General features: G+C 35.7%; 1 protein-coding gene across 3 annotated transcripts in view; it reads right to left on the bottom strand.

Annotated features, from left to right (window-relative positions):
- FZD3 (frizzled class receptor 3) overlaps positions 1-27,489 on the bottom strand; it is a 96,510-nt gene that overhangs the window by 41,870 nt on the left and 27,151 nt on the right. For 2 of the 3 annotated variants that reach the window (XM_034661345.1, XM_002918868.4), the window contains exons 3-4: positions 23,205-23,401; positions 16,117-17,134 (exon numbers count right to left, since the gene is read on the bottom strand). In XM_034661345.1, the coding sequence (XP_034517236.1) occupies positions 16,117-17,134; positions 23,205-23,401 (1,215 nt within the window). Of the gene's footprint in view, positions 1-16,116; positions 17,135-23,160; positions 23,402-27,489 lie in introns of those variants that run through there. The other variant, XM_034661347.1, reaches the window with a different exon arrangement.

The following is a 27,489-nucleotide window of genomic DNA, read 5'->3' as shown; positions in this document are numbered from 1 at the left end:
TTTTTAAGATTTTTTTTTTTTTTAAGTAATCTCTACACCCAATGTGGGGCTCGAACCCACAACCCCAGGATCAAGAGTTGTGCACTCCACTGACTGAGCCAGCCAGGTGCCCCGATCTTACATTTTTATAATACTTAAAATAATACATTTCATTTTGGAAAAAATAGGCACAACCAAACTTTTTAATTTCATGAATATATTCTGAAACTCCAGAATAACTTTCCAGAAAGCATGAGTTTCTATTAATAATACTCACTTTAAAAAATATTTTTCCTTCTCTATTAGTTTTAGGTCAAGGCTAGGAAAGCTCTTTGAAGTTTTCATTAAGACTATAACATGCATGATATATGGTTTTATGGTTCTAATTTAAGTTTACAGGTATAAAGCAAAAAAGTTATGACATTTAGCAAAATACATGGTTAGTTTGCTTTCTGGGTCTTAAGGTCATAAAATGGTTAAGGAAAGAAGGGAATTAAATTTAGTGACTTCTTACTGTGTGCTGAGCTTTTAAGTATCTTAGGACTTTTATTTCTCAAAACAGTCTCATGGAAAAAGAAATTCTGGAACTGTATACAAGTAACTATAAAGAAGGGATGAAAATTGAGAATATGAGGAACATAAGTAGAAATAATGCTTTTCACTATGTATTTTTAACATTATTAATCATGCTAAGACATCATCTATTCAAAAAATTAAATTAAAAAACAATCAGGGAAAAAAAAAAACCCTAAAGAACAAGAGGCCTAGGATGGGGAGAAAGCAAAAAAAAGAGTGGAGGGAGGGAGGACATTTTATCAGGGATTCCAGATCACCATTGACTGATTTATTTCTTTAGAGAGAGAGCACGCAGGGTGGGGTGGGGAGGAGTAGAGGGAGAAACAGAAATCTTACGCAGGCTCCATACCCAGCACAGAACGCACAACTTGGGCTTGATCTCATGACCCTGAGATCATGACCTAAGCCAAAATCAAGAATAGGCCGCTTAACCAACTAAGCCACACAGGTGCCCCCATTAATTGATTTCTGGTGCAATTCATTGATTGAAGCATTAATCCAATTCAGGTCTATATATACGTTTGTCCTTTTTTTCTACTGGACTTTAGGTATATATTTTAAAACCCCAAATTATGCATTGTTACTAATATTTTATAAACAGTATTTGTTTAGCTTTATATGCAATTTTATTTCATAATTTTTCTTTCATCTCCTACTATCCTTCAGAGATCGTTTTCAAGAAGAATCTTGAAATAAAACCTTTAGAAATGCCTTTAGTACAAGTCTCTTGGTTATAGACTCCCAATTTTTGTTTATATGGAAATGGCTTCATTTCATCCCTGTTCTTGAGAACACATTGAATTCTCCAGAAGATGCAGAGATGAATTTTCGTGTACAAGATGTTTATGAGGAAGAGATCTGTGAAGGAAAGGGGTGGAAGCAGGACTGGGCAAAGGAAGAACTGACCTGCCTGCTGTGAATTCTCAGACAAGCCTCCACAAACTGGTAGGGAGCCCTGGAGCAAATAATGACCTTCAAAAGGTCCCATGTTGGGCCAACAGCCAGGCCATCTTAGCCCATCCAACATTCGCTATTGCAGGCCATCCCAGGAAGGGCATGAAGTCAGATAAGGCAGCTTCCTGCAGCTGAGGGGTGTCTGCTAACCATACTTCCTGCAACTGAGCAACAAGTCTTTCTTTGAAGGGGATCTGGCAGTGCATCTCCATGTTTACCACACGTTTCACAAGGTGAAAAATTCTGATCGAAATTTTTTTCTCTCCATATTTTAAAGATAATATTATACTGTCTTTTAGCTTTCATTGTTGTTGAGGGCTCTATCGTTCTGTTGGTCTTTTTTGTTATTGTTATTGTTTTTGATGATCTGTCCTTTCTCTGTGATTGTTTTCAAGATTTCTGTCTGTTTTCCCCCCAAAATTTCACAGAAGTGTTTTTTTCTTTTTATTTATCTTGCTAGGGCTATATAGTACTTCCTTGATCTGTGGATTCACATGATAGCAGTTTTGGAAAATCTGTAGCCATTATCTCCTTAAATATTTTCTCTTCTGCATTATCACCGTTTTCTCCTCTAGGAACTTACTCCTGGGACTCCAATTAACCTCTTTTTAGGACTTTTCATTCTGTCCTCCATTTCTCTTAATATCACTTTCATTTTTTCCTTGTCTCTCTTGCTGCATGCTGGATAACTTCATTTTCACCTACACTAGTTCATTAAATTTCTCTTCAAATAGCAGTTTAAACTGTTGTTTGGCATTTCAGAGTTTCTGGAGTTTGTTGAGTTTCTATTTCAAAAATTATGTTTCTAGATGTCTAATTTTTTTAAAAAAAACTTATTTATTCCAACTACTTTCTTGTAGATTGGTCATCTTTTTGACTATATCTGTTATTTCTATAAATACTACATACTTATTCAGTATCTCACAATTTCAGTATCTGTGGTTCTGAGTTTGATGTTGTTCTATCCAATGACACTCAATCATAAGGGCTTGTTTTCTCTTGTGTTTGGTAGCTTTATATTATGAGCTCTTTGGTTAATCTGTGGGAATTCTGCAGAAAGAATTTGCTTCTGCTGATTGGCAGGAGGTATAACTAACTTGCAAACACTTCAACATCTGACCCACGTGATCTAGGCTCATAAGAGAGTACTTGACTCCCTTTCTTAACATTAACTTCCCAGCTGGCCCAGATCTCAATTTCTACCACCAACCACCACACTCAGGCAACCCTTCCTCTCCTGTCTGCCTGAGAACCCTTTCTGACCAGCCCTAACTCCTAACTGTGCTGGCTCCAACTAATAATTATTTTTGAAGTGGGGAACCACTTGGAGATCTCTCCTAAGTCACGTAAGATTGGTGATGTCTCAAATAATGTGTTCTTCCCAGATTTCATTGGTTCAGGTTTTATTGGTGATGCTTCCATTCAGGCATATTGTCAGAAGTCTTACTGTCATTAGGAAATGGAGTGTATTTTTAATTTTGCTAATGCTCTACTTGAAGACAAACTTCTTAGAGCTCTTTCTTTAGCAAACTCACAAAATATTAGTGAACTCAATGACCTTAACATAAAGTCACTGATAGAGAACACCTGTGATTCACTAAAGGACATAAAATGGAAGATTTCATATTTGACATGATCAGGCAGGTCATTAGTATTAAAAAAAAAATCACACACAAAATATTTATTTGAACTTAAAATAGTTAAACACCTGATGTAAGGTCGAGGCTTTTTCTGTAATTGCTCATCTGCTAATTATTATTCAGCTTTTTCTTACATTCTGCAACCTTATCACTGTCCATGATTTCCCGTTTCTATTTCTCTAAAGTGAACGGAGCATTCAAATATTCATAAAGCAATCTATGTGCAAATCCTAGATTTTTACAATCCCCTCAACCAGATCTTTAACAGTTCATCTTGCCTATATTAACTTCAATAATAATCTTTTTAAAAAAACAACTTGATTTCATCAAGTCTTTCCAAAGCAATCAACTTAGTTTTCATGAAAAAAAATGCTTTCTTGGGGTGCCTGGGTGGCTCAGTCGGTTAAGTGTCCGACTCTTGATTTCAGCCTTAGGTCATGATCTCAGGGTCCTGGGATGGAGCCCTGTGTTGGGCTCCCCACTCAGCAGGGAATCTGCTTAAGGATTCTCTCTCCTTCTCTCCCTGGCCCTCCCCCCACTCACCCTGTATCTCTCTAAAATAAATCTTAAAGAAGAAAAAAAGAAAGAAAATGCTTTCTTTTCCAAACTATTCTTCACTAATTTATCTAATATTTAATTCAACTTCATATTGAAGTAACACATACTACCTAACATAAACAGGTTCTAGATAAACATAATGAATTTAGAATAGACATAATAAATACCATTAACACATAACTACTGGTAAGGAAGAGAAGTCTGCAGGTATTCCAGAAAATAGTCTTCCAGAAGCATCCAACATGCACTGGTCATCAGTTTGTTTTATAGAAGGCTTGGGAAATATCCTCCAACCTAGCAAGCCAGAAATTCTGAAAAGTCGTGAGGGAACTCAAGTCTCACTTCCTGGTTCTACCTTTACAGAAAGGTGTCTGATATGGGCCAAGAACAATCCTCAGAGAGACAAATAAGCCACTGTACCAACAGATGAACTTTTTGTAGGAGAAAGAAAATAACTGAGAAGGATTGGGTGAAAACTCTAATAATCCTCTTTCTCTTTTTTCCCTTGCTGATGTGTCCCTTCCATTGGAAGGGCTATTAGAATTAGGAAGGGATCTGGAAGAAAATAAACATAGAGAAGGGTAGTTTATGAAGGCTCAGCTTTAGGCCTTAGATAGAAGTTACATTTTCAGATCTTCACTCACTCTCTCCAATTATGGTGCAAGTGGTAAACCTCAGAAGACCAGAAGTCCACCCTGGGCAAATTTATAAGGCAGTTCTTTTGGCTTTTCTCTTGTTCAAAAGGGCAAGAGGAAATCCTCTATATAGATAAACGGACACACACACATCCCTTTGCAAAAAACATCACTGTAAGCAGCTAGCCAAAAGTTTGGGCTTTCGAATTATACCCAACATTCTCTATCAGCTATGCAAAATATACTGTAATGTTCACATAAGAACACGTATTTGCATGCATAGTGGTTGTATTTGGTGGTAAATTTAAGACATCACTTATTTTAATTTTTTCCATAGTTACCCCCTGAGATTGAAGTGCTATATTTTATTTGAAGGTTAAGATGATAGGGGCGCCTGGGTGGCTCAGTCATTAAGCGTCTGCCTTCGGCTCAGGGTGTGATCCCAGAGTCCTGGGATCGAGCCCCATATCAGGCTCCTCCGCTGAGAGCCTGCTTCTTCCTCTCCCACTCCCCCTGCCTGCATTTCCTCTCTTACTGGCTGTCTCTCTGTCAAATAAACAAAATCTTTAAAAAAAAAAAATAATGAAGGTTAGGATGATAAAACATTTATCTAAGAAACTGTTAAAGTGATTATCTGGTCACTTTTAAACTTTAGGACTTCAGGAAGTATTGCCCTACCCAACTTATATTTTAACCTGGCTATGAAAAATTTTGATTGGACATGCTGGAAGAGTAAATACACTCTTCTAAATTAATCTTTGTGTACTTACTAAACAACTTTATTTTTAGCTATAAAATAATCCATATCATATTTAAGATGTTTTCACTAGATTTCTCCTATTTTTTTAAAGAAACAAGAGAGTAAGAACTCACTTTAGTCACAGAATTATCTGGTTTCCATACTGATTTTCTCCTACTGGGCTAATGAATTCCTTCAGGGTAGAAGCTGTATTTTAGCACTGTTGCTTCCTCAGCAACTATCAGTATGCCCAAATGTTAGATATCTGTAATAAATGGTTGTTGCATTAATGAATGAGTTTTATATAGGAAGGGAAAAAAGAAACTGTGGCTTATGGGAGAAAAGTTTCTAGATTCATTTAATACTAGACTGATAAGAACATTAGAGATTATTCAATCTGATCCCCTAACTTTAGAGATGAAGAAATTACAAATTGAGTAGTCTAAAGATACAAAGTTAGGGGCGCCTGGGTGGCACAGCGGTTGAGCGTCTGCCTTCGGCTCAGGGCGTGATCCCGGCGTTGCGAGATCGGGCCCAACATCAGGCTCCTCTGCTATGAGCCTGCTTCTTCCTCTCCCACTCCCCCTACTTGTGTTCCCTCTCTCGCTGGCTGTCTCTATCTCTGTCGAATAAATAATAAAATTTTAAAAAAAAAAAAAAAAAAAAAAAAAGATACAAAGTTAATCAGAGATACAGCCGGAACTAGAATGTCTCCCAAATACTCATATAAAAGTGGTTTTTTTGTTTTTTGCATAAGAAGAGGTGTAAAGTGATGTAAAACTGTGGGCTTTGGAATCAGAAAGACAATTCACATCCCAGCTCTATCACTGTATGAATTTGGGTAAGTTGTAAAATTACATGAGACTCATTTTCCTCATTTGTAAAATTCAGAACAATCTAACTTACTGGGCTGTTCTGAGGATTAAATCAGTTATGTGTATAAATTTGCTGAATACAGGACCTGGTGCATAGTACACTTAATAACTAGAAGCTTCTATAATTATTACATCATGTTGCTTTCTATTTTACTATTCCCATAAACTACTGAAATTATTTCCTTACATTGATATGGTGATGCCTTCAAAGACTACTGGAAATAAGATTTATTGGCACATCTTTATTACAGTGACATACTAAAATTTATTTGTATTTATTACAGTGATAAAATAGTGCTATTGTATCACTGTAGTAGCTAATTTATCACTGTAATAGATTATATTGAATTTTTTTTTTAAGTTAACTACGCTTAACATGGGGCTCAAACTCATGACTGAGATCAAGAGTCACATGCTCAGGGTTCCTGGGTGGCTTAGTGGGTTGAGCGTCTGCCTTCAGCTCACTCAGGTCATGATCTCAGGGTCCTGGGATTGAGCCCCGAGTTGGGCTCCCTGCTTCTCCCTCTCCCTCTGCCTGCCTCTCCCTCTCTCTGTCAAATAAATAAAATCTTAAAAAAAAAAAAAAAAAAGTCACATGCTCTACCAACTGAGCCAGCCAGGTTCCCCTGTATTGAATATCTGTAATGCCATTTTGCAGTTCAGTAAAATAATGACTCTCAAAAGCAGTAAGGAGAACGAAACAGTGACAATTTACATGGGACAGAAAAACACCACAGGTCACCATTTACTGTTATAAAGTTATCAAAGGTGATACAGAATGTTTGCTGTAGATCAGCAGTTGGCAAACTACAGCCTACAGACTAAATCTGCCACAATTCTGTTTTTGTAAATAAAGCTTTACTAGAACTTCATCTGTTTACATACTGTCTATGGCTGCTTTTGTATTACACCAGCAGAGCTGAGTAGTTTAAAAAAAAAACAACTATATAGCTAACAAAGCCTAAAATATTTACTATTTGACCTTTTATAGAAAGTTTGCTATGTCCTGCTGAAGACTGTGGCAAGTACCTTGAATTTTTCCTAAAAAGGTGTCAACCATTTGGACACCAGATATGTCTGCAAATAAGACTGACACTGAATTTAGGCTATTATGTGTAACAGAAGCCAGAATAATAGCAACTTGTAGGTTTTAATATATTTATCCAAAAGTGCCATGTGACAGCACTTTACAACCTGTATATAATAGTATGTTTTATTAATATTCTTTACTGTTCTGTTTATATATTTTATATATTTTCCTACAAGAGATCTAGAGTACATATATATATATATATATTTTTTTAAGTATTTACTTATTTATTTATTTTGGGCGGGGGAGGGATAGAAGGAGCGGGGGAGAGTCTTAAGCAGACTCCACGCTGAGCATGGAGTCTGATGCAGGGCTTTATCTCACAACCCTGAGATCACCACCTAAGCTGAAAGTAAGAGTTGGATGCTTAACCTACTGCACCAGCCAGGCACCCCTGATTTAGAATATTTTTTTTTTCAAGGAATTCTCACTCTTTTCCTATACTATAGACACTGAACATATTTGAGGAAAAAATGATTTGGTGCTAGGAACTCACAGGCAACATATTTACCACTTTAAAAATTAGGAGCAGAAAAAAAGATTAGTAGTACTATATATTTACATAGAATTACTCACTGTTGCTAATGTGGGAAGTGTAAAACATACCCATTTCTCCCATGGTCCTTTCATACAAATTGCTGATCCCTTTTGGAATTGCATGTTAAAGGGAAGTGCTCTTATCAGAAAATGAAGCTAAAATCATAACAAGTTAGATTTGACATTATTCTGCCATTTTTGTATTTTTCTGGATCAAGACTAGATAAATAACAGATGGGTTTCCTTGTGTGACTGGAAGAATACAAATAATATTTTTTGTTTGTTTTCTATAAAAAATTTTTTTTCCCAGAATTCTACAAATGGCTCTAATGTGAATGTGACAGCCTCAGCTAAGCTGCTTGTATTATGGTAACATATTTCTATTACCGAAACACAGGTTCTAGAAACAAAATTCCCTGGCACATAGAGCATTGAATTAGATGGATGGAAGAGAGGGAAAAAATGAAGAGGCACTTTAGGAAAGGAAAAGTTTCTTTTGAAAATCAATGCTTAGAAGAAAAAAATGAAGGATAGGAATAATCCTCCTTCAAACCTCAATAATTATGTACTTGTAACCACAGAATATTGAAAATTTCCTTAGTGCAAGGCCCTCTACTACAAGTTTTAAATTTAATATAGCATTTAATCTTCATGATTAGTATCTACCCAGGAGGTAGATATTACTATATTTAACCTATTATTTCTTGTGTTTTACATAAGGAATTGAGGCTCAGACTATTAGAGGCAGGACATAAACCCAGCCTATGACTTTAAAGCCCATTTTTTAACCAAGATATTATATTCAAATAGTTTTCTGGAAATAGTAACAATCTTTGAAACTTTAACTCTTCTATAAAATGCTTTAAGCCTCTTGGAAGGCACTAAATAAATATAGCGAATTATTTTTAAAGAAAAAAAAAACTCCCCAAGTACCTGGAGAATTACTGTGTTCTTTAAATAATACATAAGATGGAAACATATTCTAGGAATAACCCCTACTGATTTTAAGCTGTAAAACATGCATTATTCTGACAACTGAGGCTATATTTCATAATTAATTCTGGATTCAGGCATTAAATTTTACTTTCTCAAGTATTATTTAATACATTTTTAAAAAGCATTCTTGCTAAATAAACAGCTAGTACAAAGTATTTGAAATATTTTAGAAGACTATATCAGCCCATTTTCTTCAAATTAATTAAATACATGCAATTTGCATTAAATCCAATTAGTACTCTGAAACAATGTGATCAACAACTTCACAAACTCATTTTTTTTCCTATATTTTATTTATTTGTCAGAGAGAGTCGAGAGAGAGAGAGAGAGAGAGAGAGAGAGAGAGAACACGCACAAGCAGAGGGAGCAGCAGGCAGAGGGAGAAGCAGACTCCCTGCTGAGTAAGAAGCCCCATACAGAGACTGATCCCAGGACCCTGAGATCATGACCTGAGCCGAAGGCAGACACTTAACCAACTGAGCCACCCAGACAATCCCATAAACCCATTTTTTAGATATTGGAAAACTTCAGTAATATGCAAAATGACTATTAAGTAACCTTACCGATTTTAAAGTAAACGTATTCGAATATTATAAGTCACTTGAGGAGACTACTCTAAGGGTAACATCATTGCTTACTACCCTTAAAAAATTTCTCATTAGGAATAATTATCAGAGCCTGATAAGTATTCTTTTAGGTATGCTCAGTGATAGCAAATGTTGTTCAATTATGTGCAGATATGACTTCAAATAGGAATTTAATTATCTCTGGTGCTCAATTCACAAATGTGTAGAGATTCCTCTAAAGTAAAATTCTGAATTAAAACTAATACAAAAATTCTAATACTTGAATATTTAAAAATCATAAAGTAGGACAAATATTGTATGATTCCACTTATATGAAGTACCTAGACTAGCCAAATTCATAGAGACATAAAGTAGAATGATGGCTGCCAGAGGCTGGGAGGCAGGGAAGAATGGGAGTTATTGACTGATGGGTACAGAGTTTTAGCTTAAGAAGATGAAAAAGTTGCTGGAGCTAGAGAGGGCTACAAAACAATGTGAATGTACTTAACGCCACAGAACGATATACTTAAAAATGGTTAAAATGGTAAATCTTATGTTATCATTTAATGGGGATATTTTAGCACAATTAAAAAAGAAAAAAACCCAACCTAGGTTGCTCGCCCTATCGTTTGTCAGTGGGCTATAGCTTGCTGCCCCTGAAGCACTTTGTTACTGTGACTCTGTGTAAGTCATATTATTTCTTACTGCTTCAACTTCCTCCCATTAAAGTGGCAGAAATGAAGCCATACCAACTATTTCATAAGACTGTTGCAGATATCAAGATAATAGATTTTTAACCACAATGAAGTTTATATAATTAAGAGTTCATATTTACAGCACTTTTTTCTTCTTTCTTTTTTAGGGGGGAGGGGCTGAGGGAGAGGGAGAAAGAGAAAGAGACTCTTAAGCAGACTCCACTCCTAGTGTGGAGTCCGGCACAGGGCTCCATCCCACGACCCTGAGATCATGACCTGAGCTGAAATCAAGAGTCACAGGACACTCGACTGACTGAGCCTACAGCATCTTCTTTTTTTTGAACGAGCCAGATTTAAAGATTTTATTTTTATTTAATTGAGAGAGAGCAAGTGAGAGAGAGAGCACGAGAAGGGGAAAGAGGCAGAGGGAGAGGGAGAAGCAGACTTTCCGCTGAGTAGGGAGCCCAACGTGGGGCTCGATCTAGGATCATGACCTGAGCCAAAGGCAGACGTTTAACCAACTGAGCCACCCAGGCGCCCCCGTAAACAAGTTAGATTTAATTCAACATCTATTACTTAAGCAAGACTGAAAAGCAGGAGTCACAAGGGAATTAATGGGATTCACACACACAATAAAGCTTTAATCGTACCTGCATTATCTTCCAGAACAGCCTCTGAATTACTGTGCTGAAGAAAAAGGTTAATACTAATTCTGCGGGGAAAAATACATATTGCAGGAAATTAAAAAAAAAATGTCTGTATATAAGTATTATTAATCCATGAGGTGTTAGTGTGAAAAATAGTTCTTCCATCAGGTTTAGGAAAACTTTAATGAAAAAAAAAAAGAAACACAAGAGATTCCCTAACTTGAACTAATTAAAGGTTCTCCAAAGAATAAGTAAATAAAATCACAAAGATGCTTGATGCCAAATGGGAAACAAAATGAATGAACAACCAACATGGTTAATAATAGTTTTTTGGTTAAACTTAAAATTACTATTAAATGCACTTTAAAGATTTAGAAATACAGAAAATGCATGAGTTAAGCTTTTAAGAATTTAGAAAAAGTAATTCTAAGAGAAGCATTAGTAAGAAAATAAGAATAGAAATAAATGAATTAAAAAGATAATCCTCTAGCAAGACTGATCAAGGTGGAATAAAAGAAAACATACATTAGGAACCCCAAAAAATGGTAAAAATTTACAAAACAAAAAATATATGAATAACTTGACACTAATGCATTTGAAAAGGTAGATAAAATAACCTTCTAAAAAATAAAATTAACAAAATGCTTTATAAGAAATAAAACACCTGAACTAAACTATTACTATTTAAGAAATTGAAATAATAGTTTAAAAAACCTAGTGTCTTCCACAACTTCTCTCTCCTTACTTTGAAGATCCTAGGACAGAGTTTTTAAGAGGAGGAAGGATATACCAACCCTTTCAAAGAGCAAATAGACCCTACTTACTGTAAAAATTGTTTTAAAAAAACCAAAACAAACAAACCTCACTTTTTGAAGCTGTTATAACCTTGATACCCAAACTGGATATGGACAAGAAAAGAAAAAATCATCACAATCTTACTTATAAGTATAGAAGCAAAAATCTTAAAACATAAGAAATGGAAAGCAACAAAAAGACAAATCTGTCCTTTTTGCAGACAACAGTACTTCTACAAAGAATATCTAAAAGAATTCACACACAATTAGAGTTAACAAAAGAGTTCAGCAGGGATGCTCAATGTAAGATCAATACATGAATTCAATTCCTGGCATTCTTATACACCAGCAATAACCAATTTAAAAACAGAGAAAAGATCCCATTTGCAATTACAACAAAAATTTTAAGGTACCCAGAACAAATAAATGAATAAATACATAAATAAACAAAAAAAAATACTAAAGCTCAGTATTACAATGATGGCAATTTCCCCCAAATTCACTTAAAAAATAATTTCAATCAAAATGCCAATGTGTTTTTCATGGATAAACTGATTCTAAAATTCATATACAAAAGTGGCAAGAATGGTTAACATAATTTTGAAGAGCAAAGGAGGGGAAATGTGGATTAACACAAAGTTATAGAAATAGACCAATGGAACCAAAGAGAGAGCCTAAAAATGGAACTTAAATATGACAGAGGTTGCATTACAATTTAGATGGGCTATTTAATAAATGGTGCAGAAACCATAGTGCTTATTCATATGAAAAATAAAATTATGTTCTTCATAATGTAGAAAAAATACATTTCAAGGGATTAGAGATATGAGTCAAAAATCAAATTTTAAAAATGTTTAGGGGCACCAGGGTGGCTCAGTTGGTTAAGTGTCTGACTCTTGATTTTGGCTCAGGTCATGACCTCAGGGTCCTGGAATGGAGCCCCACATCGGGCCCCTCACTCAGCACAGAATCTGCTTCGGATTCTCTCTCTCCCTTTACCCCTTCCCCTGCTCACGCTCATGCACTCATTCTCTCAAATAAAAAAAAATCTTACAAAAAAAAAAAGAGTAAATAACCTAACAGCAATGGACAAAGTAGCAAATGAGCAAAATCACAGAAGAGAAACCCCAAATGGCCAATAAACCTATGAAAACATCTTCAATCTTACAAAGGGAATAAAAATTACTATGGGATTGAGACACTGTTTTAAAGGCAGGCAAAAACTTAAAAGCCTGAGAACACCATGATGGGGAAAATGGGAAATTCATACTCAACTGTGAGTGTAAGTTAAAATAACCATTTGGTTTGATGATGTCTGTATCTTACAATGCAACAATTTCACTTTCCGGTATATACCTCATGGAAATTCTTGGACATGTGCAAGGAAGATAGGTATTAAAAGAACATTCACTGCAAAATGGTTTATAACAGCAAAAAAATTGGAAACTACTTGTCCATAAAAGAATGAGTGAATAAATTGCAGTATATTTATATATTAGACTACAGCACTTAAAATGAACAAATTAGTGGTACACACATAAACTGAGTGAAAAAAAGCAAGCTACAGAATGATTTCACCTAATGGATTTTTAAAACTTGCAAACAGCAAGTTTTATAGATCTGTATTCAGCCACGATATAAAAATATTGGGAAGAAAGATAAATACCATCTTTATGAGAAGGGTTACTTCTGGGGAGGGAGAAGAAAAAAGTATTGGAATACCTAAGGGAACAGAGGCAGGCATCAACTGTGTCTTTAATGATAGTTAGCCAGCCAGCTAAACAGATAGATAGACATGATATAATGTTAAGATTTCAGGGCAGTTTGGATATGAGTGCACAGGTGTTTGTTACGTTATTTACTATACTTCTATATATTTGAAACATTTTATAATATAAATTTCCTTAAAAGGAAACACATTTTAAAAAATGAACTAGAGGGGCACCTAGGTCAGCTCAGTCAGTTAAGCATCAGCCTTTGGCTCAGGTCATGATCCCAGGGTCCTGGGATCCAGCCGCATCAGGCTCTCTGCTCAGTGGGAAGTCTACTTCTCCCTCTCCCTCTGCTCCCTACCCCCTGTCCCCCATGCTTGCTCGCTCTCTCAGATAAAATCTTAAAAATAAATAAAAATGAATTACAGCATTAATATAAATACATCTCAAAAACGAAATGTTAAGTTAAAAAATCAAGTACAGAAACATGTATAGTATGGTATCATTGTATTACATATTTTTGTAAAACAGTTTTTCTATTGGTAGCTGTACAGACTTTCATGGGGATGGTATACTCCAAATTTAGGATGATGGTTACCTCTGGACAGGGAGTAAGAAGAACATGACTGGGGAAGGGTACATAGGGAGCTTTAGCCAAATCTGTAAAGATTTCTTTTAAAAGTCTGAAGCAAGGGGCACCTGGCCAGCTCAGTCAGTAGAGTGTGAGACTGTTGATCTCAGGGTAGTGAGTTCAAGCCCCACACTGGGTATAAACCTTACTTTAAAATTTAAAATAAATAAATGAAAGTCTGAAGCAAATATGGCATTTGGTAAAGCTTGGTACTGGATGGTTTTTAAAATCCCCGATTTATATATATGTATGTATGTATGTAAATAACAACATCAGGAACAATAATAAATGAAGAAAATGAATGAGACCTAACATCTGAGCACTCTTCTAAACATGTGCATGTATACTCCTAAGAACAACCCGAGGACGTAGATTCTGCTTCTGTTGCTAATACTATTACTATCTTATTCCTAGTAGATCCTATTACTCATTTTACAGATGAGACACTAAAGCAGAGAGAGGTGAAGTTGGCCTAAGATTATAAAGCTAGTAAATAACGAAAGTAAGATATGAAGCCAGGATTTGTGTTTCAGAGTTTACAGCTTAATAACCATGTTATTGTTATAAATGTCATTCTCATTCTTTTCAGTATATCGTAAATAATTCATTTCCAATGTTATATCTGTATGTTGGAAATTAAAAACACTTTTTAACCCATGACCACACACAAAAAAAATGCATACACACACACACACACACATATATTTTTGTGCAGCTCACGCTGGTTCTAAAGATGCTGAAAGAATTCTAGGAATGTCCTGAAAATAGTGGCATCCCAGCTATTCTAATTTATCAATTTCTATATGAGAGGTTTGGTATTTTTTAGATCATTATTTTATAATCAAACATTATTCTTCAATAGTCCTAATAATACATATTTGGAATCTTAGATTACTTATATAAAAAAGCATATGATGTAATTCATCCCTCTTTGTCATTAGAGGCAAAATGCCATTACTTAGCTTCAGGTCTGAAAATTCATATTAAGAGTTTTTAATAAGTCATTCTGTCAAGAAATTCAATTTCATTCATTCATTTTTTCTGGTCTCTCAATATAAGTTGTTTTTTAAAAGCCCATAGCTAATATTTTACAATAATAAATTGGCATTCTCAGTCATTAAATATTTATCAGCATTGATTATGTGCTAATCACACACTCCCTGTCCCTGGTACCATGTTCCCATTTCTTTTTTTTTTTTTTAATATTTATTTATTTTAGAGGGGGGCAGTGTGGGGGAGCTGGGGAGGGGCAGGGGAGAGGGGCAGAGGAGGAGGGAAAGGGAGAGAATCTCAAGTAGACTCCCCGTTGAGTGCAGAGCCTACAGCAGGCTCGATCTCAACCCTGAGATCACGACTTGAGCCAAAACCAAGAGTCGGACGCTCAACCAACTGAGCCACCCAGGCACCCCTACCATTTCTTAAAAATGTCTTTTCTCCATCTATACAACCACATTCTCAATGTTATCATCTACTAACCTACAGAATATGTATTCCAAAAATATGAAAATATGAAAAGAAGCTCTTGCTTTCAAAGAGTTCACTGTCTAGCAGGGGAAAGAGACAAACAAAAATTATCTATAATACATAAGTACTTTTAAAAAGGTAATTAAACCTTAAGGGTCAGGGGAGATGAAAGGGTGGCTGGTGCACTTTTAACAGCTAACCTGGAACGTGATGAACAGGAGACAGCAATGACTGCTCTTTCAAGAAAACTTGTCTTAAAAGGAAGAGGGATGACAGCTAAGGGCATAGGTTCTAGAGAAGGTTTTAAGATAGAGAAATACATCAACTTTAGCATCAACTATTCTGAACTACTTCCCTTGCTACATTCTTCTCCCAACACTAAATCCCCGTTTGGATATAAGCAAGTCACTTAACATTTCTAAGTCTCAAATGAGATAGATGTTTAAGAACTCTAAGTTATGAGGAAACTTGAATAGATGACCTCTAAAATTCCTTCTAGACCTAAAATACTATGATTCTGTGACTATGATTATCTGACCTGTTTAAATTCAAAGGTAAATCATAAAGTATTCAGTATGCAAAAAAGAAAAACCAAGACCAGTAAGAGATGAACTAGTTTGTACAACTGCATTCTACTACTTTTGCAACACTGTTAAAACAATTAATTCCTCTTCAGACCATCAGTAAAATTTTCACAAGACGGTGCCTTCTTATCAGTTGGTAAAGTGCTTGTTGCCCTCACACCTGTAGACTTCTAAACAATCACCATGCAAACTGTTTTGTGACAACAGAAGTAAATTGTTTAAAAGCCCATAGCTTAGACTTCTAAAAGTCATCTTTTAAATGGAAGAGGTTTATAGAAACATGTATATTACGTTTCTTCTACAATATATTTGTTATCTTTACTTTAAATTTTAATGTACAGGTTCATAAACATTTTTTTAAACTAGATAAGATTAGATCTTCATAGTAATATGACTTCTTTTCACTATTACACATTCTGAAATTTAGAACAAGGTATCCCTTACCTGATATGGACATGGAATGTGATATTCTCTGCAGCGTTCTTGTATCCATGTTGTTTCCCAGATGCCACGGTAGGCTTGCTCATAAAAGTAGCATCCAATTACAACCAAGAGTGGTACGAGATAAAGAATGCTGAAAACACCAATCCGGATCATAAACTTCACCAACTTATCTTGGTTCTCCTTTTCTAATGGAATTTCAATTCGAACTCTGTTTAGGGATATAATGCCAGCTAAAAGGAGAGAAACTCCAACTACCACATACAGGCAGAGGGGAGCAAGAACAAAATATCTCAATGCATCAACATCGTAGAGGCCAACAAAACACACGCCACTGATATTGTCACCTTCAATTTTATTCATCGCTAAAAGGATGATAGTTAGAGTTCCGGGGATGCCCCATGCACTGGCGTGAAATAGCAAGGCTTTCTTCTCAATAGCTTCACTACCCCACTTTGGCACAGCTGCCAAGAACCATGTGATGGTAAGAATTACCCACCAAACACTGCCAGCCATAGTAAAAAAATAGAGTACCATAAAAAGCATGGTACAGGCTTTATTATGAGATCCTTGTGTCACTGTGGAAGCCTTATACTGTGCAGGGCTAGATGCATTGCAGGCTACGCGGTCCTCAAGCAAAAACCCAATGAAGAAAATTAATGATACCATCATGTAGCAGACTGCATAAAATATAATAGGTCTTTCGGGATAACGGAATCTTGTGACATCAATCAAAAAAGTTAAAAAAGTAAACAACGTGGCAGAGAGGCAAATGATTGAAATCAATCCTATGAAGTATCGAGCAAATGAAAGTTCTTCTCTCCTAAAGTACATATTTGGACAAGGAGGTGAACAATCACGCACGTGTAAAAAAGAATAACCAAGATCAGGATCAATTTTCAACTCTCGAGGACACCAAAAACCATAGTCCCTCTGCACTGCCACTGGAACTCCTTCAGTAGGATCACCAGCTAAATTCAGATCCACAAGTCGAGGATATGGCTCATCACAATCTGGGAACCTAAAAAAATACAAGATGAGAACCATTTTCACTTATTGGGAAATCTATTGATACCTAACAATTTGGATTTCCAAATTTAGCACTCATGACCTTATTCATTCTAATATCCTTGGAGTACAATTGCACTAAGTAGGAATAAAGTAAATGTTGATTCTTGTTTATGGGCCATACCATTAGATTGCCCACTGTTGATCAAAAAATGATATGGTTTTATATTTAATTTTGTTTTGGCTTCAAAAACAGTATTTTTTAGGTTTTTTTAATTTTTTTTATTTTAGTAATTTCTACCTTCAACATGGGGCTCAAACTCACAAGCCCTAAGAACAAGAGTTGCATGCTCTTCTGACTAAGCCAGCCAGGTGCCCCAAAGAGTATTCTTTTAATTAAAATAGTCTAACATAGCCATCAATAAGTAACACTGTATATAGACTATTTAAGACACACACTTTAAAATAAGATTTCAAAATATAAACATACGTTATAAAAGAAAAAATACATAGGTCTAACAGAATAGTAGCTTTTCCCCAAACTTTAACTACAGTTACCCTAGATTCAATGGAACTTCCTTAAGCAGAAATGTTAAAAATCTTTCCCAAATGCATAGCCCAAGGTGTTTTGAATTATATTGGTATTAAAAATCCTTATAAGTGGCTTAGTTTTTAGATCTTTTCTTCCCATTTTATATTCACTCCCTGCTTAGCACATTGGCTAATTACAGTCCTTCTAAGGTCTCTAATGTCAACTACTTCTTTCTTACCACTTCTAATTTCTCTTTAATCCATTACATTCTCTAACTCAGTTATTCTCAAACTTTGGTGTACATAAGAAAAATTTAACATTGTTTTAAAAATAAAAATTCAGGGGCACCTGGGTGGCTGAGTTGGTTAAGTGCCTGCCTTCGGTTCAGGTCATGATCCAGGAGTCCTGGGATCAAGCCCCAAATTGGGCTCCCTGCTCAGCAGGGAGTCTGCTTCTCCCTCTCCCTCTGCTCCTCCCCCCACTTGTGCTCTCTCTCACTCACTCTCTCAAATAAAATCTTTTTTTTTTTTAAAGATTTTATTTATTTATTTGACAGAGATAGAGACAGCCAGCGAGAGAGGGAACACAAGCAGGGGGAGTGGGAGAGGAAGAAGCAGGCTCATAGCGGAGGAGCCTGATGTGGGGCTCGATCCCATAACGTCGGGATCACGCCCTGAGCCGAAGGCAGACGCTTAACCACTGTGCCACCCAGGTACCCCTCAAATAAAATCTTTTAAAAAATAAATAAAAATAAAAATTCTTGGGGTGTCTGGGTGGCTCAGTTAAGCATCTACCTTCGGCTCAGGTCTTGATCCCAGGGTTCTGGGATGGAGCCCTGTGTCGGGCTCCCTGCTCGGCAGGGAACCTGCTCCTCCCACTCCCTCTGCCCCTCTCCCCTGCTTGTGCTCTAATAAATAAATAAAATCTTTTAAATAAACAAATAAATAAGAAAATTCTTGGTTCCCACCATCACAAATCATATTACAGTATGCAGCATTTTAGCATTTTAGCAAATTTCCAGAGGGACAAGACCTGCAGACTTGAGAAAGTGTCATAGCTGCGTGACAAATAAAGCAGTTTTGTGGTGCAGACACGAGTAAGGATACCATTCTCATGAACTTCCTGCATCTCAATTTTCTTGCCTGTATCAGCTTCTAAGCCTTCAGACTCCCACTAACTAGATGTTTAATAGTTTATATGCATCAAATAGTTTCCAAGCAACCATCACTGATACTAAGTTTGACAAAAACATGCATAACCTAATGCTGTAGCTGATTAATCCTTTATTTTCTAATATAATCCATTTTCTTCACTGGACTTGGAATTATAAATCCAAATGAGAGAAACTTATTGCATTTAAGCATTTGTTTATAACCTGCAGTATGTAAGGGATTACAAATAAAAAGACAAAAAACCAGGCTTTCTATCCTGCAGTCTAAAAGGAGATACAAACTTGTAAATACAAAATTCAGCAGTGGGAGAGATGAAGGAAACAAACTCTATATAAAGTATAAAAGTAATACAAGGGACTGATTCTTCTGAAGGACGAGATTATGAAAGACTTCATAAAATAAGACCCTCAATACAGGATTTTGAGTCAGTATCTGACAGTTCTGGTAGTATGCCAATCAGTATTCTAGCAAGAAATGCAAGCAATGGCAAAGAGATTTGAACAGGGTAGTTTAATATTGCTGGAGCACGAAGTGTGCATGACTTGTGGCAGGAGATCAGGTTGGAGAGATAAGCATGTTGCAGAAGAGAGAGAGAGAAAACAGTGATATAAAATTTAAAACCATGCAAAGTTTTTTTGGCTGTATTTGTATATCCAACCGCTACTTAATGTATATAACACCTCACTCTATAACCTTTCCAAAAATCAAACTCTTGATTTCTACTCCGTAAGTTTCCCCGTTTCCATAAATGGTAATTCCATTCTTCTAGGTGCTCAGGACAAAACTCGTGGGGTCATCCTTGAAATCCTTTCCCTCTAATATATACCTCAGAACCTACCAATAATTTCTATCATTGTACCTTATGATATATCTTCTCATTTCCTGCACTGCCTCTGCACAGTCTGAGCCACTAATACCTCTTTCCTGGACTTCTGGAGTGTCTTCCGATTGATCTCCATTTCCACACAGCAGTCAGTGATCCTTTACAGACATGCCACTCCTGTGCTCATGATGATGTCTCTTCTGCTCAAAGCCCTCTAATGCTTTCCTACCTCACTAAGAGTCAAATCCAAATTCTGTATGAGAGCTACAAAGACCCTATTGCCAGTACTTTTCTGATAATCTGATATCCTTCCATTCTCCCTAATTTACTTGGCTCCACATTCTCTGGCTCCTTTGTACTATGATTAATCCAAGCATGCTTCCATTTCAGAACATTTGCACTAACTACTGTTTCCTATGTCTTGGTTATTCTTCCCTATATTCTGGATTATTTGTTCTCTCATTTCATTCAGGTCCCTGTTCTAAAATGCCTCTTTATCAAAAAGGTCTTCCCCAATATCTCCACAGAAAAGAGTCCTTCTACTTCCCCATATTTTATCATTATCACTCAATCCTATTCTTTTTCTTATTAGTGTTCATTACCATCTGACATTATCTATTTGTTATCACCCACCACTACCACCACCACTAGAATTTTAGTTCCGTAAGAACCAAGACTACATTTTGTTCACTACTTATCTTCAGCATCTAGACTAGTGCCTAGCGCACAGAACACATCCAATTAATATTTGTTAATAATTGTTGAATAAATATATTCATATAGACCTAACCCAAGTAATTAGAAAGATGACCAGGAACAGTGTGGAAGACGGACTTGGACAAAAATGAGAGCAGAGATATCAGATGATTCAAATAATATCAGAACTAAAACCTGGTAAGGCAGGGAGGGGCATTTGGCAGCTGAGTTGGTAGAACATGTGACTTGATCTACAGGTTCTAAGTTGGAGCCCCATGTTGGGTGTAGAGATTACTTAAAGATAATAAAACATCTTAAAAAGAAATAAAATAAAACCAGATAAGGCAGTGGGAATAAGATATGAGTAGTTAGATAAAAGCAATACAATTTATAATTGATTGGATGTGGGAGCTAAGGTCAATGAAGGAAGAAGAGAAGATGACTTACAGGGAATTAAAAAATAAGCAAAGGAAAATCAATTTTAGACATGTTAAAATTGAGGTATCTAAGACAAATGCAGGCTAGGACTTCCAACTGCTGCTAGATAGCAGATTTGGAACTCAGCAAGAAGATGTCAGAACTGCAGATTTAGGTGTAGGAGTCAGCAGCAGATGAGTAAGAGTTAAAATGAATGAGATGAGATCATCCTGGGAAAGCATAGGAAGAGAACTCTGGAAAGCACCAATACTCAAGGGGTAGAAAGAGGAAGAGGATCCAAAAAAAGAAATTAAGAATAATTGGCCTGAGAAATAGCAGACCAGAATAGTTCACATATGATAGCTTAAAAGATCTTCACGAAAGGAGGGCAAGCTGAGGTTGAGGGGAATTAGGATGAAATATAGAATAAAGGTGAAATATGGGTTTGAAGTGAGTGATACAGATTTGACAGAGGTGCTGAGAGGAATAAGCAGAAATTATTCTGTTGACCAAACTGGAAATTTGCCAAAGACAAACAGCAAACAGAACTGCTATGGTTGGCATCATTAAATATATAGCATAATTAATTTATAAGAAATGGGCTGAATCAATCCAGCTGGAAATCTGAACAAGTTCAGTAGAAGGAATGAGTTGAACTTGCTAGCAGGAGTGTTACTTCAACTGATAGACCACAAAGCTAAGGAAGGAAATAAATGAGATAAGAGGGATATTAGGAGAGGGGGGAAAAAAAACCCAAAGTCTGGGAGTGTCCAGGAAGTTCAAGAGCAGTAGGAACAAGAATAGGAAAGATGTGGAAGACCACATCTTGTATTACAGTTGTTATGAAAGACCAGTTTTCCAGAATTTAAGGTTTCACAGTTCATCAATGCCGGGCAATAGTGAGGACATAAAACAGATTTAATCCCATCAAAATAAAGTAAAGATGATAATGAGATTTCTATACTTGTCTACAAAGTATTGATATAAAAAGACCACTAAATAATGGGAGTTAGCTACAAGAAACATAAAATAGAGTTCCTGCCCAAGCAATTCATAACTGTTGTTATAAGCACCAAGAAATTAACAGACTTCTAAAAGAGGGACTGTAAACACTACATGTTTGGGGAGAAAGTAGATGAATGGTTAGATAAGAAAACAGGTTAAACAGGTGGGAAATAGAGTAGACAAATATGAGAAAGCAAAATGTCAGTGAGCTGACTATAAGAAACTGATACGTTTTATTTCTTAAACGTGCCAAATGAGAGTAACAGCACCTGCTTTTTACCCACCTCCGAGGGCTATTTTTAGATGACAAAATCAATTTTAACATGAAGGAGAAAAGAACGTTCATTGTGGCATTACTGATACAAGCAAACACCCAGAAATAACTTAAATGACCATCAATAGGAAATGGCTAAATAACTTTAGAATATTAATACAGTAGTCCATTATGTAGCAATTAAAAGGAATGAACCAGTCCTACAGATATAAATATAGATACATTTAAAAAAATTTAACGTTGTTTATAGATATGTATATACATAATAAGAGTATAAAAACAAATACAGAAATGATTAACAACATAGTCAACATAATTATTACCTCATCTCTGGGGAGGAAAGAAGGGAATGAAATCAAGATGGGTACCAAGGAAGGAACTTTCAACTCTACCTGTATTATTTATTTCTTTAAAAAACAGTGACTAAACCAAGCATCACAAAATGTTAAGACTGAATAAAGTTAGACAACAATAGGTACATATGCATTTATCTTATTAATCCTTATTCCTGAAATATTTCACAATACAAAAAAGTACATTATATAAAAAATACAGTATTACTCTATACGTTATTACTAACAATAACATTCTCTCATACAAATCTATAAGACTGTCTAGTAAACATCATCAAATCTTTAGGAAATGCTTATAATCTATATTTTGGAAGTGATCCGAAAAGTATCTGACATTTCCTAAAACTGGTTTGTTAATTTATGACAAAAAAAAGGTGACAGAACTACTTTAGTCATTAACACATTTAAATCATACAGATATTTAACTTCCACTAAGTCATAAAAGACATTTAACAGTGAGGTAATGAATGACTATTTTCTTCTCTATATTTTCTAATTGCATTACTAATAGCATTACTTGTATACACAGAAAAGAAATTTTTTGAGGGAAGAAAAATCAACTTTATGTCTTGTTTTTCTTAATTCTTTTAAAAATTTCTTCATTGAAATGTTTTATCCTTTTCTATCTTTGCATTTAGTGATTTCAAGTTCCTAAGGAAATGAACAATTCTGAAGCCATGAAACTACTATTCAAAATTAAGACTAATATATACTTCAAAAAATTTTTAAAAACTGATGAACTAGAAGACAAGTAATTTTAAACATACTGTAGCATTAAGTAACGATCCATGAAAATCTATTATTTTCGCACCTACTGCATTCCATATCTTCAGGCCAAGGAACACCAAACATCTCCATGAGCTCCGAACACTCACTGTAAGCCCGCTGACACAGCCTACGACAGGGAAGTGTGACACGTCCATATTCCATACAAATAGGAGCATAGAGTGCACAAAGAAATGGCCGAAAATCCCGAGAACAATCCAGATTCACCATTGGGTGGAATGGCTAGGAAAAAGTTAAAATTGAATAATTAGAGAAGAATTGTATACAAGTTAAAGCTTCCTATATAGAATATTACAATATTCTTTTTTTTCCATTTTAAAAATTTCTGAAGGTTATTAAAATCTCTGAAGGAAAGTTTTTGGTTTTTGAAACAAAATCCTCTTAGCTATATCCCTAAAGATTCTGAATTGGTTAAGACTGAGGTGTATTTCAGAATCTACATGTATATTTTAATTGTTAAAGGTGATATTAATGAAGAGGCAGGGCTGAGAATCACAGAGTGATCCATCTTACATAGAAAAAAAAAAACCATAAAAGATATGTGCCAAATGCTCAAAAAAGTGATTATTGCTTGGTGACAGGATTATAAGAGATTTTAATTTTCTTCTTTTCATGTATTTCAATTTCTACATTTTCTTCAACTAACAAGTATCAACAGAAGAGAGCAGACAAATGCTAAAAGAGGAAAGCGAGTGGGGGTGGAGGAAAAGAAATAGTTATACATAGCAGTAGTTATTTTGAGAGCGAGGGAGAAGGAAGGATCTCTCACATTAGTCTCATATTTTCTTCTTCTTGTTACATTAAAAAAATTTTTTAAAACTGGTATCACATGATGTAAACAGAACTAACACTGTAAGCTGATATTAAGGAAACAAAAGGAAAAAACAGTGGCCCCAAACATAAAACTATGATTAAATAAACATTATAACCACAGGAATAGATCAAATATCCCAATAAATACGCATCTGAGTTTTTTTACTATCAAATATTTTTCTACTCATTTATATAATAGTTTCAGAGTCATTGCTGATTTTGATCTGGTAACATATAATTCTCACCACTAAGCCTTTCTACTGAGTAAGAATCAGTCAATTTTAATGTTGATGTATAATATTTTCCAAAGGCTTCCTATACAAGACGCAGTCAGAAAACCAAGGGTCACTTAAAGAAACTGAGGAGTTAACTGTATAATGGACACAGTACCCAACATATATGTAACCATCACTCCCTAGGATGAAGAAGTAGCTTGTGTTAAACCAATGTTTCCATCAAGAACAATTTTAAAATATAGAAAAACAGCTTTAAAGCATCTACTTAAAGCTACTGAAGAACTGTTGAAGCAAAAGAACTAGACGGATCAAGAATACAGAGAGCAGGAAACATGGAAAGGTGGCTGGTAAGAGCAGCTGCTTTTCCAGGTAGGCATTTGTTGAATCTGGGCATAAGGCAAGAGGCCGAGAATCAAGCTTTGACTAGGCTGGTGCTACAATCCACCACTGCTTTGGTGGACATACAAGGCTACAGACAAAATTCAAAATGAAAGGAATAAGACATGATAAGAAGGGTAAGTGCCAAATATTGAGTCTGACACAGAGCCAATTTTCCCTTCAAGAAATCTGAAACTGAAGCTGCATGAGGAAGGAGCTAAGAAGCTAAGCAGAAAGGCTCTGAAAAGCAGAGTGGAGATTTTGGCAGTTTTATCGCACTGAAGAAACATGGATTAGAGTTCAAGTCCTTCCAGCGGAACTGAACATACCAGACTCTCTCATCTGGAAACCTCGGAATAGCTACACTCTAGTTGCAGTGGCAAATCAGAGGGAGGCAGAGACCTACCAAAAGTACAACCCAGTCTCAACTCAGCTCAGTCCCTGATGGAATTAAGGTGATCCACCATTTATCTGTTAATTAGAAGAAAGGGTGAACCTTCTCTGGAGTAATATAACATCATCAACCTCACCAACATTTTGTAATGTCTACCACTCAAAAAAATTACTAGGTATTTCAAGAGACAGGGCCATATGCGGTGCCTGGGTGGCTCAGGTCATGATCTCAGGGTCCTGGGATCCACCCGGCACTGGGCCTTCTGCTCAGCAAGCAGTCTATTTCTCCCTCTCCCTCTGCCCCTCCCCACCCTGCTTGTGGGCACTCTCTCTTCCCCCATCTCAAATAAATAAATAAAATCTTAAAAAGAGAGAGAGAGAGAGGGAGAGAGAAAGGGCCATATGACTAAAACCAAGAAAAAAATTACAATGTTTTGGTGATCCAGCTATTGAACTTAATATACAAGACTGTATATAACTATGTCAAATGTGTTCAAGAAAATAAAAATGAAGAATTTCCCCAGAAACTGAAATCTATTATAAAAGGAATCAAGTGGAAATTTTATAAGTGAAAGACACAATTTGGAATTAAGAACTCATTAGACTTATCAGAAGACAGAGTAGGCAAAACAGGAAACAAGGCAATAGGAAATATCCAAACAGAAGCACACAAACCAAAAAATACTGAAAAATGCATTAAAAAAAAAAAAAAACCAAGAGAAATGTAAAACATGGAAAAGCCTAAGATATGCATAGCTGGAATCTCAAAAGGTGGGGAGAAAGAGAATGGGCAGAGGCACTATATTAAAAGATGATGACTGAGAATTTTCCAAAGCTAATTGAAGACAACAATCTACAGATTCAAAATCTTCTACAAATCCCCAAAAAGGATAAATACAAGAAAATCACACTCAGGCAAATGTCAAATTGTTGAAAACTGAAGAATAATATCTGAAAAGCAGCGAACGGGGGGATGGGGGGGAAGACAACTTACTTTTAACAGAGCTACAGTTAACACTCAGAGCTGACTTTGGGAAACCATAAAACAATAGAATGACTTACTTAAAGAGCTAAGGAAAAATAACTGCAAACTTGTAAATCTATAGCCAGCAAAAATATCCTGCATAAATGAAGGCAAAGTAAAGACATTTTCAGACAGACAAAAAAAATGGGAGAAAATTAGTCATCAGCAAACCTGCACTACAAGGAATACCTAAGAGTTCTTCAGACAGAAGGAACATGATCAAAGGTGAAAACTCAAAAGCACGTAAAAGTAACAAAAGGGGTGAATATGTGGGAAAATATAAACAAATACTCCCTGTACCAATAAAAAATAATAATGTCTTAAAATACATACAAAACATAGGGGTGTGTGTGTGTATATAATTTTTAAGATTTTATTTATTTATTTGATGGGGAGAGAGACATAGGGAGAGAGAGAGCACAAGCAGGGGGAGCAGCAGGCAGAGGGAGAAGGAGAAGCAGGCTCCCCACTGAGCAAGGAGCAAGGATGCTGGGCTCAACCCCAGTACTCTTGAGTTCATGACCTGAGCTGAAAGCAGACACTTAACCAACTGAGCCACCCAGGCACTGCCAAAACACAGGTATATTAATATGTATAATAATAAAATGGAAAAGATGGGAGACCAGAGGAACACTAATGGGGTAGTGGTTAAAATGATTTTATTTGAGTATTATAAGTCATAAGAATGTATCATAATTTCCATGGTAAACAATAAAAGAATGCACAATGAGGTAAAAAAAGAGAAACAGTATAACACAAAAAAAGGCAGAAGTGGAGAGAAAAAGAAATGCAAAACAGTTTGGACACACTGAAATCTAATAGTAAGATAGTAAATATTAGCCCAAGTACACCAGTAATTATGTTAGATATATATGGATTAAAAACTCTAAGTAAGGGGTGCCTGGGTAGCTCGGTTGGTGAAGCATCTGCCTTCAGCTCGGGTCACGATCCCAGAGTTCTGGGATCAAGCCCCGCATCAGGCTCCCTGCTCTTAGGGGAGCCTACTTCTCTCTCTCCCTCTGCCTGTTGCTCCCCCTGCTTGTGCTCTCTGTCAAATAAATAAATAAAATCTTAAAAAAAAATTCTATAAAAGACTAAGACTTTTGGACTAGGTAAAAACCAAAACAAAAAATGATGCTGTTTACAAAGACACATTTTTCAATATAAAGGAACAGGTTAAAAGTAAAAGAAAGGTAAATGGTAATGCAAGAACTAACCAAAAGAAAAAGTAGATTTTATGACAAGAAGTGTTCCCAGAGATAAAGGGCATTTCATAAGACAAAAGAATCAATTCACCAATACTAAAAAGCAAATCTAAACATATATGCATGGCTTAACATAGCTTCAAATTATTTTAATCAAAAACAGACAAAACTAAAAGGGAAAATGTACAAAGCCACACTCAGAGTGATTTATACACTTCTCTCAGTAACTGACAGAAGAGTAATACAAAAATTCTTTAAGAA

This window comes from Ailuropoda melanoleuca, chromosome 5 (assembly GCF_002007445.2).
Source record: "Ailuropoda melanoleuca isolate Jingjing chromosome 5, ASM200744v2, whole genome shotgun sequence".
In the NCBI taxonomy this organism is placed as follows: Eukaryota; Metazoa; Chordata; class Mammalia; order Carnivora; family Ursidae; genus Ailuropoda; species Ailuropoda melanoleuca.
This window is presented reverse-complemented; position numbering and strand designations above follow the sequence as displayed.